This window comes from Manacus vitellinus, unplaced genomic scaffold, assembly GCF_001715985.3.
Source record: "Manacus vitellinus isolate BGI_N305 unplaced genomic scaffold, ASM171598v3 scaffold_6_pilon, whole genome shotgun sequence".
NCBI classification, from domain to species: domain Eukaryota; kingdom Metazoa; phylum Chordata; class Aves; order Passeriformes; family Pipridae; genus Manacus; species Manacus vitellinus.
This window is the reverse complement of record NW_021940750.1, coordinates 33589424-33609014: the sequence shown is the minus strand read 5'-3', so window position 1 is coordinate 33609014 and position 19591 is coordinate 33589424. Positions and strand designations below refer to the sequence as shown.

The 19591-nt window shown below is 40.4% G+C and overlaps 1 protein-coding gene across 1 annotated transcript; it reads right to left on the bottom strand.

Moving 5' to 3' along the window:
* Positions 1-11880: 11880 nt before the first annotated feature.
* On the bottom strand, positions 11881-18417 carry LOC103753775 (apoptogenic protein 1, mitochondrial). The gene is given in 5 exon segments (XM_029964275.1): positions 11881-12134; positions 14679-14769; positions 16705-16768; positions 17955-18190; positions 18193-18417. Coding segments are annotated over 5 exon segments (636 nt in total). The 5' UTR covers positions 18332-18417; the 3' UTR covers positions 11881-12028.
* Between the last annotated feature and the right edge of the window lie 1174 nt (positions 18418-19591).

Genomic DNA, 19591 nt, shown 5'->3' with positions numbered 1-19591 from the left:
CCTCTAATACTCAGTGCTGTATGAATTTACGATACTGTCAATATTTTCCAAGATCCTACTTCTAAGCATCAAAATTCCCAACAGTTTAAAGGTCTGCAGAGGAGAGCTCATGATGATAATTAGACTTGTATCTTTACTCTGTGCATTCAAGGAGTAGGTTCCCACCTCTACAAGGGAATGTTTACACCAGTACATACTTACTGTGCTCAACCAGCAATTTCTGTTCTGTCTTTACTTCTGCCATACCTCTCATTTCATTGAAAGATGAAGCAACTTTCTTTCTTACTTGTTTCCATATTCTGTAGTCAGCTGATAATTGACTACCAGCACCCTTCTAGCTTGGAAATACTCTCTTCTCTATATTCACTCTTCATGGCTTTTAGTTATTTTACATGAAGAAAAATAATGTTCCATTTATGCTCCTCCCTTCCTTCCTCTATACTTTCACTTCTCAGTGAGTTTATTCTCTCTTGGGGTTCCAGTTGCTCATTCAAGGTTATGAGGATTATTAATCGCTGCATATGAGTCACAGGAAGTTACATTTATTTCTGTATTCACCTACCTCAGCCACTGAACCATTGCAGAAGTGTATTAAATCTTCCAGAGGAAATAAAAAGCACACTCTTGGTGGAATATTACAGTTTTGGCCACTACTGGAATAAGAACATTTGGTCTGTGGTACAGTACTTCTGTTCACTCTCCCATATCCTTACTTCCCAACTATGATTCAGCTCCCTTTTTTACCTTTATATTGGGAAAAGGCCTAGTATTGATAGGAAAAAGTTTATTCCACAAATACAACAAATAGACTCTTCCAAACATAAAATCTTGTGTCTGTGTTCAAACCCAGGAACATGTAGTTAAAAGCAGCAAAATTCTAAGTGCCTGCTTTACTACTGCTTACATTATCCCCTTCCCTTTCTTTGAACACCAGCCCTGTACAGCTTGTCAGCATTCCTTTACAGAGATTTGCTAATTCATCAGGCTTTGCTGCCAGATTACTTGCAAGTAGATTAGGTGACACTTGATAATCTCGGTAGTCATTGTAGGATCCATGGTGAGGGAGGCTTTTAGATAACCTTTTCTCATTAAATTCTACAGAGTTTCGTTATGAAAAATGCTTTTTCCTAAGAAAAAAACTAAAACCAACTAAAACAATAAACACAAAACAACCTGTGAGGTCTGTGATTGTAATTTCAGTCACACATCAGTGTAAATCTGGGATGATTTCATTAACCAGTATGAGACGTTTCTTATTTTGAGAAGCGAATCTTTGAAAATATAGGAAAGGCATTAATTTCTCCATCCAGTACCTGGCAGAGATACAGACTGGGATATGAACTCATCTGAGTACCAAGAAGACTGGTGCTTCCTCATGGAGATACAGGAGATGTATTCTCTTTATTCTCTTTAAAAGTACTACATACATTTACAGAAGAAGGAAGTTATGATTTATCAGATGCTGCCTTTTATTAAAGCTCATGTGTAAGGTAATCACAAGAAATTTTAATGCCAGTGTATGCCTGTATGTGACCTTTTCCAAGTAGAAATTTGCACATACTGATGAAAGAGAACTAAGTCTCCAAAGTCTAAAATGCATTACAGATAACCACCTCTTCTGGTCTTTTTCTAAATGTAATTATCAAACCCTATTGAAAACCAAGCAGGCGTCTTGCTCTTCCTGCCCAAGAACCTCACTCCTCCAGTGTTCAGTCTCAAGGGTAATATATACATACAGATAGTGTGCCAAACTGTGTGATTTCTTTTCTAGCTCTTTTCCCCGGCTAGTGATTGGCCCCATTTCTCTATGTGTTTGCATTTCTAAGGACATCCTCAAAGGTAACACTTCTCTTTTAGATGTTTAATTAAATTGTTGTACAGAAAGAAGATTCTTCCCTGGATAACCCTCTTAGCTGGTCCTTCCTCCACTCACCTGTCCAGCAGATTCTGCACTCCTTTCTCCCCTCCCGACCATCAATTTGCTTGGCTAAACAAACTGAACTCTTAATCTCTTAAAGAGAGATTGTACATCTCCCTGATCATTCAATTTGTCCTTCTCTGTTCCCATTTGCTTCATCTTTCTTGAGTCTAATGTGCTGCAATTGTTTGTGCCATGGTCACTGTAGAAAACACTTGCTCCTAAGTCTAATTTATCAGTAATCTCCCTTTCACTTGAAGTATTCTTTTCTGCACATGCCACAGTAATTGCCAAAGTTTTACTCCCCTTTCTTCTGTTAAATGTTTTTCTCTCCTCCTGAACTAAAACTCTATATGGAATTATACCGAATTCATTTGGCATCCAATGTTGATTGGAATCTCTCATTTTTTATGGGAGGCCATTTTACATCCACTTTTCATTGTTGGAGTTAGCCTTCAGACCAAGGCAGTACCCAGCTGCACTGGACTGGGGAATTCATGGTAATACAGTTTGCCCCAAGGAAAAGGGAAATGAAAATGTTTCTGCTGTGTGACAATTGTTTCTGTCATTTCTGTGCCAGTGACCAATTATGTCTCTACAGAAAATGGCTTCTGTGAATATGCCTGTGGCAAGATGGATGGTAGACAGTACGTGGGGCTGAGAAGGGCAGAGTCACTCTAAAAATCAATAGCAAACAGAACTGCCTGTGCTAGATATTTTGTTCCCTGTCCTGTCTCCTGGGAAACAGAGCAGATGCAGGATAAGGACAGATGATCTTATTCCCAGAGGTTTGGATATGAAACCTCTCTCCTTGCTGCCTCCTTCTTCCTACTGCAAGTATGTACTGTGGAGTTTTTGCTTAATTTTCAGATGCTATAATTCCTATCCTTTCTATTGTAATTCTATATTTTTCTATCTGTTTTAATAAAATATTTTCTTTCCAGTTTACGAAGAAATCCACTGAAAAGTACTAAGTTCAAAGACAGTCCATGGACACACTCTTCACTTCTTCTGTATCTTCAGAATGATACAGAAGAAAACAAGATACGTACATCACTGCTATCAAGTCTTAGATTTGAAACATGAGATGACTGTGTAATTCACTCCTACAGGAGGGATGGTGTGTCTTACTTAGCTCTTCAGGCTTGTCTGTTGGTTACCTGAGAGCAAATATTGAAGAACTCAACCTGTGGACAGTCTCCAAAAAAATTCTAGAACTGAGACTGATACCCAAGATGAGAAGAGTCTGAGAGAATGGTTTTAAAACAACTTTGTGCCTTCTCAATCCTGTACTATTCCCTGCTCCCTGTGTGATTTGGACAACCACAAGGACCTGGCTCCCATGTGATAGTTTTGCCCAGGATCTCCATGGGGCCCATCAGTAATCTAGCCTATCCAAATTTAGCATATCCACTCCCTATATCAGAGATTGTGAGAGGAGGCCTTAGAAACTAGCCTTTTAGGTCTCTGTTTCTGAAGAAAGGAATTCCTCATATATCTGCATATAGGTGTTTTATTTACCAGTATATGCATAGGAAAAAACAGTGAGGGGATGCTATTAATTTGTCAAGTTTGGCAGATACTGCTGCATCACGTCGTGTTCTGGCAGTTTGCCTTGAGCCAAAAAGGCTAGACTCAATTTAGGTAATTTAGGTAATTTATGCAGCAACTGGCTAAGAAGGAAGTTATCTCATCACTATGTAGGTCATTACAGATATTCTGAGGCTACAATTTTGCTTTAGAGGACAAATAATTATAGATAATTTAAAGCAGGATAGGAATTTAAAGCAGGGCTCCTTGACCTTTGACTTTGGTGGCCAGGTGGGCATCGTAAAATTCAGAGAGCAGAGCTTGTAGTTATTTCTTTGAAGGAAAAAAAAATCATGATTCCACAGTTCTCTATGACACCATTGTCACCTAAAACACCTGGTGGTGTTTTGATTACACGGAGCAGTTCACTCAGCCACATCAATTAACTACAGTCTCCTGGGGAAGTTCTGGGGAATTGCTGAAACATGCCATATGCAATGCTTTAGATTTTGAATATGTGTATTTAAAAATAAGATTATTTCTTAATATTTAAAAAGATTGTTTAATGAAAGCTGAAATAGATTGAAATTGTTTCAAAGACATATATATAGTGCAATTTTACACAGTTTTGTATCAAACCCTACCTATTGAAGATAACATAGCTGTACACAGGAACTGACACATGCCTCAGTAAACAGTAGGAGAAAGCTGGCAACAACTGATAAATATAAATTAGCTATGAAAGTGAAATGTTCTGCCTACACAGTGTTACACTTCTTATTACATGCCGAAGGGCCACAAAGTACACCATCACCATATGTTTGAAAACTGCCATGACTCACACGGAATAGGCTGATGAGTAACAGTATCTTCCTTCCTCAGTGTATAACACCGACCAGAAATCTGCCCAGTAAAGGGTTCCTTTGTGGGGAGCAGTTTAACATGCCCCCTATCCCTGTAATTAATTGCATAACCACAAAATGTTGCTGCCAGGTTTATCGTGCACCAATGCAGAAAGCACTCTAAATATCTTTAAAGGATGGTTCACACGTTTGTCATTTCCCACCCCACTCATTTTGCAGCCAGAGGAGGCTGGAATGCTGTGTTAACTGTCATTCTCAGTAATTTCACTTCTTTTCTTTCTCTTTGAATTTTTGGTTGTGAACTTTGTTGAGCAGTGCCCAAACCTGAAGTTCTCATTGTAAACAAGTGAGATTGCTTTTCTAATTTACATGTAAACATGCAGTAGAACTAAAAGCTGAAATGGCATTGTTAATTAGATATAAAATTGAACACTGACTGCTAAGTGGCTGTTAGATAATACCTATAAATTATAGACTCAAGACAGTAAGTAATAATCTGCTTTGCTGCTTTTAGAGAAAGTGTGAGCCTCATGATTTAAAAGTCTGAGGAGAATCTTTCTGAGATGGAAACATATTCTGTCCAGTGGCAGCTCTTCAGCCACGTTGTCCCAGTGTCAGCCTGTTTTGCTCAGTCCTGTGGCACTCAGATTTATGGCTGCAATACCGTGGTAACTGTTAGGCAAGCCCAGCAAGCTTCCAGATGTCACACTGAATAGACCCTTCTTTTCCCAACTGCAGAAGTATCAGAGAAGCAGCAGAGGAGCACAGCAAATTAATTAATTTTTAGCATCTCTTGTCAATTAAAGTTGCTCTATAATAACCTATGGCAGAGTTGATTTTTTTCTTTGAAGTGAGCTTGAATTCTTCTTTGGCACAAATTGGCACCTGTGGCTATTTACTCATATGTCAGCTTAGTATTTTGTTCTGTTTTTCATGGTGGAATTTTCATGAGGCCTGAGGAAACTGGAGGTTTTCCAGACATGACAGTAAAAGTGAAATACTATTTTGGTAAATGTGAGAAGAAGGTGGGTAAATCCAGAAGACATTTTCTTACATAATCATTAGAATTTAGTTTCCATTTTGTCTTTTATTCTCCTACAATTTTGTACAAATAAGAGTTTTCTACCAAAGTATTTGTAGTTTACAGCTACTAAGGTCAGAACTGTCTTGACTTGTTTTTTTTTAAAGAATATTTATGCTGTGTCATACCAGCTATTTTCTATATGTCACTCCAGGATAATACAATCACTTGGAAGGCAATCAAGGCAGTCAATTAATCTCTTTCGAAATTTGCAATTCATGGATTTTGTCTTCTTAAATAGCCTTGACTACAAAGTCTGTTTTGTAAAACAAGACATAACCCCCCTTGCCCTCCCCCAAGAATTTACACTTCTAATTATTCAAGTCATTCTAGAAATTAAAGTCTGTAACTTTTCTGGAATCCTTTAAAAACAGCCAATGTCTGCTACGCCCTGATCACCATATGAGAATTTTTCCATGGCAGGGACTTCTTACAATTTGTCAACAGGAAGTTCTTTTACAATGAGATATGAATAGTGACCTGAATTTCTTATGAGTCTGAAACTTGTGTTTTGCCTGTTAATGTGTTTTGGCTCAGCTGATGGAAGTATCACAGCCAATTCTGCAGCTGAATCATATCAGTGGGCTCTTTGGAGGCAGCGGTGTGAACAGAGCTCTGCTGAATGACGGAAATTCTTGAGTGGCGTGGGGGCTGCTGGAAACTCGTGCCAGTCATGGTCCATCACAGGTGCAGCTTCAGGGCTGCCCTGGCTTAGGATGAGTGCTGATTGCCTCCTGCCAGCCTCGGGAGATGTATACAGTCATTTTTTCTGCCTCCTGCTGTCTCAGGCCCTGGTCACAACACCTCTGGGACCACCCTAAAGATGAGAACCTGCATACACCAACAAGCAAAATCACTGTGCCTTTCCCTGCAAAATATAAGACTCAATTTAAATGTGTATCTGGTTTGAACTAGTAAAACACAAGCCACTATATGAAATGAACCAAGTCTTCGGAGCATTTGACAGTGGGGAAATTATTACAAAATAATACTCCTGAGTAAGATCACACTTAAAAAGGGATCATGCAATTTTTTGCCTTTACTGTTTCTAGCCAAAAGCACTGCTTTTGCACTTCCACAGCATCTGCTATTTGAATGTATCAGTCATATAAATTTCACAATACCTGGGTAAATCTTAATCCATTAATGAATGCAAAGTCAAGGCACAAAGAAGTGATTTATATAATAATGAATATTAATGAGTATGTACTTCAAGATAATTACATTCCATGTACTTATGAACTCCTTTTAAGACATAAACTGATAAGAAATAAAGTAAGTTGTGCTTCCCTTACTATTTTTTTTCCTGTGAAATAAACCTGAATATTCAACTATGGGGTTTTTATTCTGTGAATCAGTTTACAACGATCAGTGGATATAATTTTTAATATGAAAATGTTATTATGCATATTACAGTTCCAAGCATATATTATCCTTTCCTGAAACCATTTCAACCTTCCAGTCTTTATGCAAAAGACTGGCCCATGGGCTCTGCACAGGATGCAAATTAAGTTCTTGTTTGGCTAAATCTGATTACCCTGTAGGGTACCAATCTTGCTTAGTGACAGTAGAAGCTAAAAATTGCCAACAGGACAGTCTGCTTAAAATGGGGCCAGGAAGGGTCAGCTCCTAAATAACAAATCTGAGTTTTGAACTAGATTTTAATATTATCCCTAGGAATGTTCAGTTAAACATAGAAGCTGTCTTCTTAGTAGTTGCTACCACTACTTTTAAAACCCACAATGACATTGAGAAATGCATTTAATTTTTTTAAGATACACAGTTTGTTATCAATCATATTTAAAGGTGCTATAGTCAATCCAACCCAACCTTTAGTTAGTTTGCCACTCAATCCCCATTTGACACTTCCTCTTACTCCTCTCATATTCTATCAGAATTAATGCTCCAGTAGAGAAATTCAGTGAATAGCAAACCCCTACATAGATTATCAGAACACAACCACCCCAAGTCAATTCAAGCTAACTAAAACTATTCAAATATTACCAAAATACTGTTGCTTTATTATGCACTTACCGAGTGCATGAGACAGATTAAAAGGCACATGCTGACACTACTAAATATTAAATACTGCTGTTCCTTCTGACAGGATTAGCTAAATACCTAAATGATAAGAACACTCCCCTGTATTCTTCCCATACTCAGAAAATGTGTACAGAAAAGTCACTCTTTGATCTATTTCACTAGCTTCAGCTACTGTAGCAGGCCTTCATATATATAAAAAATTTATTTTTAGTAGTCTTGGGCAGCTCCTTAGTTTTCCTTTGATGTATAAAGGTTTTATGATCAATAATATCTGGAAGCTGCTGGCATGATTACAATTGCTCTGAGTCAAGAAAAAAACAAACCAAAAGCAACACAACACTGGTGAAAAGGATATGGCTTTTGTCTGCTCAGAAAATGTAATCATCTCAGTAAATGTATGTGGGTTTTGGTAATGAGACTCAATATTTCAGATGGATTATTTTTAATATCTTTTCACAGTGGCTTTATTAGATACTCTAAATCAGAGCTCAACACTTACCTAATAGATAAATACCTCAGTCCTTCAATAGGGTTTAGATGAAGGGACTCAGTACTCCACACAGAATCCTAATGAATTTGAAGGGGCAAATGGATAAAACCAGGCCTGCTAGAGATAAGCCTGGGAGCAACATGCCTGTGTTTGAGGGACAGTGTGCTGGGGAGGTCCTTCGGTCTGTTGTCTCAGGAGAGATAGGGGACAGAAATCCATGTGGCAGCAAAGCCACAAGGGATATTGATGTGCTAGAAACCATGGAAGTGCTTGAGAATGGGCCGTCCCCATGTGCTGAAAGACAAGATGACTGGCCTTGTTGAACTTGAGAGACGTGGGAGGAACTCAGGGGAAAAAGGAGAGTTTATAACATTTGGAAGTAGGGGCAGGCAATTAAGGAGGACTACAGGCATGACATGAGATTATGTATGGAAACCTCCATCCCTTATTGGATGGGAGGAAAACATAGTGACAAGGGATGAGGAAAAGGCAGATATACTTAATGCCTTCTTTGCCTCAGTCTTTAATAGCAAGACCAGTTGTTCTCCAGGTACCCAGCCCTCTAATCTGGAAGACAGGAATGGGAAGCAGAATGAAGCCCCCATAATTCAAGTGGGAATGGTCAGTGACCTGTTACACCACTTAGAAACACACTGGTCTATGGGGCCAGAGGGGTTCCACCCCAGGGTACTCAGGGAGCTGGTAGAAGTGCTTACTGAGCCACTTTCCATCATTTATCAGCAGTCCTGGCTAAATGGGGAGGTCCCAGTTGACTGGAGGTTGTCAAATGTGACACTCATCTACAGGGCCAGGAGGATCCAGGAAACTACAGGCCTGTCAGCCTGACCTCAGTGCTGGGGAAAGTGATGGAGCAGATCATCTTGGGTGCCATCATGTGGCATGGGCAGGACAATCAGGGCATCAGACCCAGCCAGCACTGGTTTATGAAAGGCAGGTCCTGCTTGATTGACCTGATTTCCTTCTGTGACAAGATGACCCGCAGAGAATGAGGGAAATGTGGGTGTTGTCTACCTTAACTTCAGTAAAGCCTTTCACTCTGTTTCCCAGAGCATTCTCCTGGAGAAACTGGCTGCTCATGGCTCAGATGGGTGCATTGTTCACCAGGTAATAAACTGGCTGTTTGGCCAGGCCCAGAGAGTGGTGGCAAATGGTGCCACATCCAGTTGTCAGTTGTTCACTAATGGTGTTCCCCAGAGCTCAGTCTTGGGACCAGTCCTGTTTCATAACTTTATCAATGATCTGGATAAGGGGATCGAGGGCACACTCAGTCAGTTTGCTGATGACACCAAGATGACCAGGAGTGTTGATCTGCTGGACCGTAGGAAGGCTCTGCAGAGGGATCTGGACAGGCTGGATTGATGGGCCAAGGCCAGTTGTCTGAGGTTCAACAAGGGGAAGTGCCAAATCCTGCCCTTGGATCCCAACAACTACACAGCACTCCAGGCTGGGGCCAGAGTGGCTGGAAAGCTGCCCAGCAGAAAAGGACCTGGGGATGCTGGTCAACAGCAGCCGAACATGAGCCAAGAGTGTGCCCAGGTGGCCAAGAAGGCCAATGACATCCTGGTTTGGATCAGAAATAGCGTGGCCAGTAGGATCAGGGCAGTGATTGTCCCCCTGTACTCAGCACTATTGAGACACCTTAAGTGCTGCATCCAGTTTTGGGCCCCTCATGATAAGGATATTGAGGGCTGGAGCAAGTCCAGAGAAGGGCAGTGGAGCTGGTGAAGAATCTGGAGCACAGGTCCTATGAGAAGGGGCTGAGAGAACTGGAGTTGTTTAGTCTGGAGAAAAGGAGGCTCAGGGGAAACCTTATGGCTCCCTAAAGCTACCTGAAAGGAGGTTGTAGGGAGGTGAGAGTTGGTCTCTTCTGCCAAATAACAAGTGATAGGATGAGAAGAAACAGCTTCAAATTGTACCAGGGGAAGTTTAGGTCAGGTAGTAGGAAAAATTTCTTCACCAAAAGGGTTGTCGGGCAGTGGAACAGGCTGCTCAGGGCAGTGCTTGAGTCACTGTCCCTGGAGGTATATAAAAGACAAAGAAGCTCAGAGTGGAATCCTAGCATGATCCATTGTGTGCTCATATTGGTTTTAGGTGATCAATACTAAAATTACATGTTCAGAAAACAGTTTTAACTGTGAATTTACTGAAGCACAATCCAAACCTTCCATCTGAATTCCCACAGCTCCCCCATGCCAAACAACACATATCTGCATGATGAGGCATATTAATTCAACCAACATCGAACAGTTTTTCCTTGGATTAATTTTAGCAGTGAATCAATTTCCTGATCTGGTTCAGCAGGCAGACACAGAAATGTCTGTGTTAATGGAAGTGAGCAGCTCAGGAGATGAAAATGCTTTTGATTGACCTCTACCCACTTAAAGCATGTGAAACTACCTCAGGGATCTTACACACAGGCTGTCAGAACATATGGCCATTGACCACCAGTCTGGTCCCCCCCTTTCTGGGGTATTTTCTTACAGTATCCATTGTTTTACATCAGAAATATTTATTAAAGTATGCATTCACATTATGGTCAAAGTTTATATGCTGTAAGATATGATTTACTGTAAAACCCTGAAGACTTACATTACATACCCACAGTAGTCTATTTTAAAAAGTTATTTTTCTAAAGGTGGCATTTTGTAAATTTTTAATTACAGCACTGATGCAGTGTAACATTCACAAATATTTTTGCTAGAAGTATTGGCTATTATCTCAGCAAACGCCATTAATTACTGTTTTAATTTACTAATAACACAACACTTACACAATTCAGTGACCCCTTTAGCACCAATAATATCATCATTGTATGCAACAGTGAGATCCACTACTATATCATTAATATTTATTTCATCTTGCAAAGGAATTATTACAGTTGATACGACAAAGCTCTTTTTGCTCCAGCTGAAAAAGTCTGTGAATAAATCATGTCATGTTTAGATATGAAAAACAGGTCAATGGCTACTGAGATGATGTTTCCAAAAGCAGAACCTTCCCTACAGCAAAGCTTTAGGAAAATACACTTCATCTGACAGCATACATTCTTTTTATCAGAATCCTCTTAGTAGGCAGTGGATAAAAAAAATCATTTAACTGTATAAAAGGGCAGAGAGAACATTCTGAGGAATGAAACTTCTTTTAAATTACAAATACATGGCATAACACTTTAAGACTTCACTTGAACCAACATACTTCCAAGTGGAGGCCAGAAAAATCACCCTCAGGTGAGTAGTTTTGAGTGCCTCAGAGAAACTGTTGAGAACAGCATCTTTTTTTGAAAGAAATGAACCAGGAGAAAGTAGTGCTTACTTGTAGTAATGTTGTTCTCCTTACAGCAGTTACCAGTTTCCTCTTCTACCAAGATTAAGTGGCTTGCATCTGCAATAAAGCATCTGCTTTATTGCTTGGCAACTAAAATCTTTACCAGTTATAGGTTAGAGGAATTCTTCTCCGAGGAAGACACATTCCTTTTAATAAAAAAAATATATTTATGAAGATCCTACTGCATTAGTAATTTATAGGAAATCCTATCTTAAATCTTTACTAAAAATATTGAATAATCACACTGAAGAGAGGATTATTCAAAATGGATTGCATATATACTTACAAATCATACTTGTCCCTTCATCGATTTCATATTACATATGGATTGCTACTGCCCCAGACAGGCAACTGCTGCAAAATGAGGCATTTTTGTCTTTATATACTAATATGGTTGGTGGAGACATCATTCTGTGACCAGAGTTCAGGAGAGCAGACTGAATCACATGTTATTTAGCAGCCATGGTTCTGTGGTAAAAATGTGACAGTCATCATTACCCATTCCATTTGATGTAAACGAGAAAGAGTTTTTAACAGTTTTCTTAGTTTTATTTTGGTGGAGAAATATTTTATATTTTCTTGGAATAAAGGGTAAAGGAAATCTACGTAGTGATTATAACTTAAGACCAATATTGACTTTTATTGACATAGTTTAACAAACAGACTCAAGCAATTATTACATCATTCAGATTCTGAACATCACTATAAACATGTTTATACCAGGCCTAGCTACTGTTGCATTCTTCACAGAGCTGTGATTAACGTTCTACATTTTTCTTTTTCCAACGAAGCCACCTCAGAGCTCTTGCCAGTGCTACTTGTCCCATGAGGAATGTGATCGTAAAATTACGTTTATACCAATCTCTAGGATTCCAAAGCCAAGAAAATAATCAGCACACAGAACAAGAACAGGAAAAGGGTACACAATTATATTAAAATATCCTTTGGCATTGACAAATGACAATTCAGTGATAACCTGCATTTTGTGTTCTTTGTGGTAACACTTTTCCTGCCTAATAGGAGTTAAATAACCTATGAAAAAGTCTACGTGTATATCCACATCCATGAATGGACTACAGGGTTCTAACTGTATTTGAAATCAGGTAAGATAAAGTAGTTAACACCATATCTCATGTTTCAAAAGTAAAGCTGATCACCAAACTATCTAGCATAACTTCCTGACAGTGCTGTGCAATGGCTAAGATTTGTTTGTAAGTGGATGTGTCGAAAAGGGCATAGTTGGCCACCTGTGAGGGCAGGGAAAAATAAAATCAAATCACACTTCAAATATTATTGTATAACCCAATACAGGAAACATTATCTTTCTACTGCAGTATCCTTTAAAGACGATGCCTTTAATATTGCCGGAGTTAGTCTTTACATCTTTAAATAATTTAATTTTTATGAAGTGTGCATGGCTTCTGGAACCAGTTCAAGTAATACCCAGAATAGTCTGTATCAGCCCTTTTTGACCTCTGAGAACTTGCTTCAAATTCTTGCCCTTTTTACAAAGTAAAATAATATCAAAATTTCTTTCTAATTTCTAACAAGAACCCTGCCCCCATTTTGTAAAGTGCTGCACAAGCAGCAATAGAATACACAGAATCATAGAACAAGCAAGGAACATAAACACCAGGATTTAGGTCTTCTCTTGAGATCTTTGTGGGAAATCTTGCATGTACAGATCTAACATAAGCCCGAGACACTAACCTCTCAGTAAGGACAGTAGCCAAATTCACACTGACAAGCAACACTGAGCTACCCCTTCAGATGTCATGTTAAATCAAAATATCATGCTAACATTGCAACTGTTTCTCTTCCCCTTTCATGTTTAATTTCCTATATCCTTCTTGAATTTTTTTCCTAAACTAGACTGTATTTCCAGTCTAGGTACCCTGAACTAAATATTCAAGGCATCTATGCACAGTTATTACTTCCATTTTATCTAAATTTTAGAAGTTGCAACACTTCAGCTGCCACAGTTTTCAGGCCAGCTGGCAATACTGCAAAAGAACATACAGCTAAATGCATAAACAGATTTTTATAACATGACCCCTCAAAATTAGAGTGCCAGTAAAAAGCTCTGCTGCTTTCAGGGCTGTGCAGTTCCACTTTGAAACTACAGTGATGCAGCTGACACTACCTGATTTTACAAGGCAGCAACAAGGAAGATCACATTTAAGCACAAAACCTGAATTCTCTCACCACGAGGATGGGACACTATCACAGGGTCACTCCAACAATGGCAAATGGTGACTAGTACCAAGATAAACTACTTGCATTCCCATTTATCAGTTATAGGCAATTTGAACAACAATCCTTCCACTAAAAGCAATTTCTTACTTTCCATCTGTAGCTTCAGTTTATAGTGAGGTTGCCACCCTGTCCCCCATGGGCAAGACAGATGTCTGTATTTGTTTTAAATATTTTTTACAGTTAAATTGTTCTTACAGGAAGAACCTTAAACCACAATTTGTTAGAGATCAGTTACAGTGACAGCAGAACTCTCACTAGCATTGCACCACTAGGAACCCAGTAACATTCGATACTTTTGAGCCCAATAACCTTTCAATCCAATACAGAGAGGAAACTGAAGTTGTGGTTTCATATTCAGTGGGCAGCACTACTGTGACTGGATTAAGTGCTGTCCTCCTCCAGCTTCCCATTCCTTCCTCATTTCTAGCCCTTTGTCAAGTGTTCACAGCTACTTGCAGGGTTATGTGTGTTCACAAGTAATTTTTCAGTCCTTTCAGATCCCCAACCCAGTTTATCAAGTTATTGTACAAACAGTAACATTGAAACGATGAAACAAAGATCTTGTGAAAAGGTGGATGTGGGTTTACTAAATTATAGCTGAGGTTCTACACAGCATGAGTTCAGGCAATCAATTTACTAATGCCCTGCCACACAAAAAAACCCTCAAACTCAAGGCTAATCACTTTCATTTTTACTATATGCTTGCAAAATGATAGAACCAAGAATATTAAATATTACTTCAATGAAACAATTTTCTTTCGAGACCAATCACATTTATTAGTCCTCATTCAACAGACAACTAGAATCTGTTATACAGAAATTTCAACCAGTTTATTTGCATATTTATCAGTTTCAATTAGCAGCATGGAAAGACCCATGCCCTAAGATAAAAAAATTGAGTGCCTGATCTTGTCTCTTTAAATATCAGACACAAGCTTCATCTGTCCACTAAATAAACAATAAGCAGTGGCAGAACTCAAACAATAATGCAAATTTCTGTCAAATACTCATAATAGCATAAAAAATGTCTAAAATTATAGTTTTAGGTGCTGTTTCACCAATTATGGGGAAAAATGTTCAAATTTTAAACTTGACCTTATCTTTCTCTTAGTCTGTAATGTATAATGGTCAACATAAATACCTTCTACATACCTGTTATACTGCATATGTTTTCTAAAATTTTTACTTAGAAAGTCCTTGTAAAAGTCAGCCATTTCTTCTGCATTCAGTGTTGCTTTTTGACCTAAAAATAAGTGTTTGTTTAACAAAGTCAAGATAATTCTTTGGATTAAAACCCTGGGTTCAGATGCAGGAGAGTGAGGTCTGACTCCTTGCTCCTACAAGCTTCCTGTGTAACTCTGAATTTTATCTTCCAACTTTTCAAAACTTAGCTAGGGAACACAGCAGATTAAAAATACTGATAATTTTGAAGTTGACATAGTTCCTAAGCCCCTATTATTTATGGAAGTGATTAAGTTTATCAGCCCTTAGATGATTTAGGGAACTAGTGAACCCCTATGAAAAAGCCCTTTTATCCTTTGAATAAAACTAATTTCTCCCAGGGCTGTAAGTCTAAACAATACCAGTAAGAGCACTTAGTTATTTAAATTTCCCCCCTTAAAGCAAATATTGAAAGAACACTATCCATAACTGACATGGTATTTTCAGATGTATGTTTTTTTCTGTTACTGTTGATAAATTTCAAGTAACTTATACCAAAAAGTGTATGTTCTGAGATGTCAGACTTACAAACAATCTAGTGATTCGTGAAGAAACAAATACAAAAGATGATTTTGAATGTGCCATTCATCAGCAGAATATAAAAAGAGGGACAGGAAAACCTGTGGATACAACACAGATGTGTAATCCTGAGAACCAACAAATATTCTCAACTCTACCAGACAATTCCCATACAAACCTTCTGGAACAAAATGTCCCTACAATGAGAGTCAAATGTGAATGTCCCAGAGAACATGAATATGGTGAGGGAGATGGAATTGTGATATTCAACTTGTTACTGTTTCAAAACGCATTTTAAGGCTCCTGAGACTGATCACAGAAGTGTAAATTATTGATTGGTTCTATTTGTCATTATTTACAAAACGAATATGTTACAATGGATTAACATACTATGGGATAAATTTGCTTTAAAACTATTTGAAGGTTGCCTTAGTAAAACCTATAATATGTTACTTAATATTGGTATCAGCAGAATTGATTAATTATGTAGAACAGTAAATTTTGTTTCAACTGTTCATGTATATGGTTATTGTCTATTTTTATATACACTCACAGCTGTGTAATAGATGCATGAAGTCAATATAATTATATTTTTAAGGAAGGTACATGCTCACTCTTTTTTATCTCTAGGGTATAAAAACAAATCAAACACAAAATAGCAATATAAAAGAAGTGTTTTCAAAACAACACAGAACTTAATTAAAATTACTTCTCAACCATACACTGATCACCAGGATACAAACAGAAAAAAAATAATGGTCTGTGACACACAGAACGTCAGAGCAGTTGCTTTACTAAACTCAAACAGATCATTATTCTATGAACAAAATGTTCAACCTCATACTACAATGGCCAATTCACTGTTATTATGAAGGCATTTTGTTTTCAGTTTCACATAATGAATTAGAGAGGCAACTATTTTACAGCAACTGTGCTCAGGCAAAGACAGGCAGATAGCAGCTGCCATCTCCCCAGAAGCTGTCTTATTTCCCCTGAAGGAAAAATATTGTGTTCATTGTATACACTACGGACCTGAAGGCAAAGATTGTGAATTTATCCACCCAACCGTAACATGCACTTGAGGCAAACACTCTGTATGTTTGCCTCAGCCAGCTCACTGGGTTAGGAGGTGTGAAAGTAAAAAGCCCCTTTCTCCACAGGCTATAAAACTATTATATTACTGGGCTAAGATTTCAGCACATCCCCTCCTGCTGTGGGAAAGGAATTAGGGGAAGAAGAGTGCAACAGATGATCTGACCCCCACATGCACATCTCTGAAGAGCTCCTCCCTTCTTTTTTTATCATGCTCCTGAAAACACTTCTAAATCCTACCTGTAAGATTTACTTTTGACAGAAGACAAAGAGCAGAAACTAACAAAATTCAAAGTTAAGTGGAATTCAGAATGCATCCTAAACTTTAAACAAAGATCTCACTAACCTGTTTCATCTCTCATTTCCAGACCCTTGGCTTTCAGTCTTGAATAAATAAATTCTTCTTTTTCCTAAAACATGTTTTTCCACATTAGAATCTGATGTAGTCAGTCCTTGAAGTTAACCATTGTTTTTAATTACATAGCAATGTGGTGTTTAACACCCTCTGAAATAACTAGCAACAACTCATTATACTTGGAAGTGTCAACTAAACATTTTCCTCAATCCAGTGAGTTAGTTAAACCTGTAACTTTGTTACTTAGATCCTGCTCTCTGCAGGCCTCAATTAATTCATGCAAGCGTTCTACTGATACTTACAAAACTTACTTGTGGAATAATGCTACAGCTGAGCTTCAGAATTGTTTGACAGGATCCAAACTTTCAATTTATAAGACAAACTATGGAGATGTGCTGTACTGTGTAACTGAGGTTTTGAGCACAGAGAAAAACATACCGCCTAAAAAAAATTAACATTACTTAGATGGCAACACAATAATTGTGTGTTTTTCAAACTTAAAAAGCATTTCCGTGGAATTAAAAAAAAAACAAACAAAAACAAAAAACCAAGCTTCATTTCTGTCTGGGATCTTGGCAAGTTTTGGGAGCATATGATGTTCAAAGTTCATCACAAATGATGGGGAATTACTGAATTGTTACCATGCTTCAAAAAAACCCCAGAGTATTGGTCAGGAGATACTGAAATCAGGAAAGAAGACAGGGCATAACTGAAAATTCCTCACTTTAGCACTGTTGGGGTGAAATGGTGCATGTCCCTTTTTACTTGTGGTAATTACACCTAATTTCTCTCACTTAGGACAGAAGAAGACAAGCTACAGAGTCATTTTCAACGGCTGCTCTAGTCACAGACAGGTCTTGCATGTCAGGCAGCTACAACTTTATACTTTCAGCACAAGACAGGATAAAAGGCAAATATTCTCTAATACTAAACAGCAATAAAACATGTGGGATTTTTTTAAAGAGATGAATGACAAAAAAATATAATTTCTGCAAAGACACTATGTTTTAAAAGAAACTGTAGCAGTTACCAGCCACTGAGGGCGGGCAGAACCTCAGGGAGCCCACACCTCCCAGTTTCAGGTGTGGCGGGAACCGGCGCCCGCTGAGCGCCCAAAAGCGGGTGGTTTGTGGCAGCGGGTGTTTGTGGGCAAGCGGGTGGTTGTGGCAAGCGGGTGGTTGTGGGCAGCGGGTGTGTGGCAGCGGGGTGTTTGTGGCAACGGGGTGTGGTGCCGGGCTCACCTGTCGGAAGGACGGCAACCACAAAGTAGGTGCCCCCCGTGCCCAGAAGCACGCCTTGGTTAGCAGGCTGGGCCCCCTCCTGCCGTCGCTCCGCAGCCGCCGCTCCAGGGGCGACTCCTCGGGGGGCACGTAGAAGATGACGGGGCGCAGGTTGGAATGCTTGTCCGGGGGCCCGATCCAGTCGTTGTGGGAGTGCGCGGGGGGGCTGAAACCCAGGCCCTGGGAAATACAGACGGAATTCTGTTATGAGCACTTCGGCTCGTGTCTTGATTTGAAATAAATCCCAAAACTCCACGCGACCTTAAAACATACAAGCATAATACAAGTTCCAAAATTATGCATGTTCGTTTACTGTAACCAAGAACAATGAGATACATTTACAATTTACTTTTACTTAAAAATGCACTACAGAGAAGATACTTTTGACTCTGTTACCATAGACATGAATCACACCATGTTTTTTTAAAAGCACATTTTTTTTGTTTTCATTTTTCTATCACTAACACTCCACTTCGTTAAAATACGTGATGGCAAGAACTAGCACGTATGCAAGCTTTTTATGGCACTGATCTCTGTGGTCTGGTGACCAGTGACAGCACTTGAGGGAATGGCATGATGTGGTGCCAGGGGAGGTTTAGGCTGGATATTAGGAAAAGGCTCTTCACCCAGAGGGTAGCTGGGCACTGGAACAGACTCCCAAGGGAAGTGGTCACAGCCCCAAGGCTGACAGAGCTCAAGGAGCTTTCGAACAACTCTCTTAGGCACATGGAGTGATTCTTGGAGCTGTCCTGTGCAGGGCCGCGAGTCAGACCTACATGATCCTTATGGGTTCGTTCCAACTCAGGTCGTTCCACGATTCCCTAAGTCTTCACCAATAGCGGCCGTTTGTTCTCTGGCATCCATGTGACCAACACACCAGCCTGTGTACCTGCCCCGCGCGGGTTCTCTGGGCAGAGCGTTTGTCACCTCAATCCCGCCCCGTACTCACGCCCGCCCGGGCCAAACAAAACCCGGGGGCCTCGCAAAACACCCCGCGGCGAGAGGCCCGCGGGGAACGCGGGTTTCCTTGCGGGGAACGCGGTCCATTCCGGGACGCCCCCGCCCACAGCGCTCACCCGGCCCGGGGCTCCGCGGGCGTCCGGCCCCCGAGCCCTTCCCCGCGCCCCGCAGGAGCTGCCCGCCCCCGTCCGGGTTTACCCGCGCTGTCCGGCCGCTCCCCATCCCGCGCTCAGCACCGCTGCGGGCCGCCGCCGTGCGTGTATGCAGGAGAAGGAGGAGGGAGGCAGGGAGGAGATGGAGAAGGCAAGGAGGATAGGAGGAGGAGGCGGATGAGGAAGCGGCGGTGTTGCGGCGGCAGGAGGCGCCCCGCACCTGCACACCAACATCTCACATACATTACCATCACACATACGCAGCCTACGCGGACAGTGCCCCGTCATGAGCGCAAGGGCGCTTTACAACGGCGGGTGCCGCACGGGCGCTGGCCGGGAGGGGGCGGGCCGGGACGGGCCGTCGCGCCGCCTCCCCTCCCTCCCGCGCGGCCGGCGGGCGGGGGCCTCCGGCGGTTCGGCGGCGCTCGGCCCGGTGGCAGAGCCGGGCCCCGGGAAGCGGGGTCCTTGGGCCGGGCGGCCGGAGGG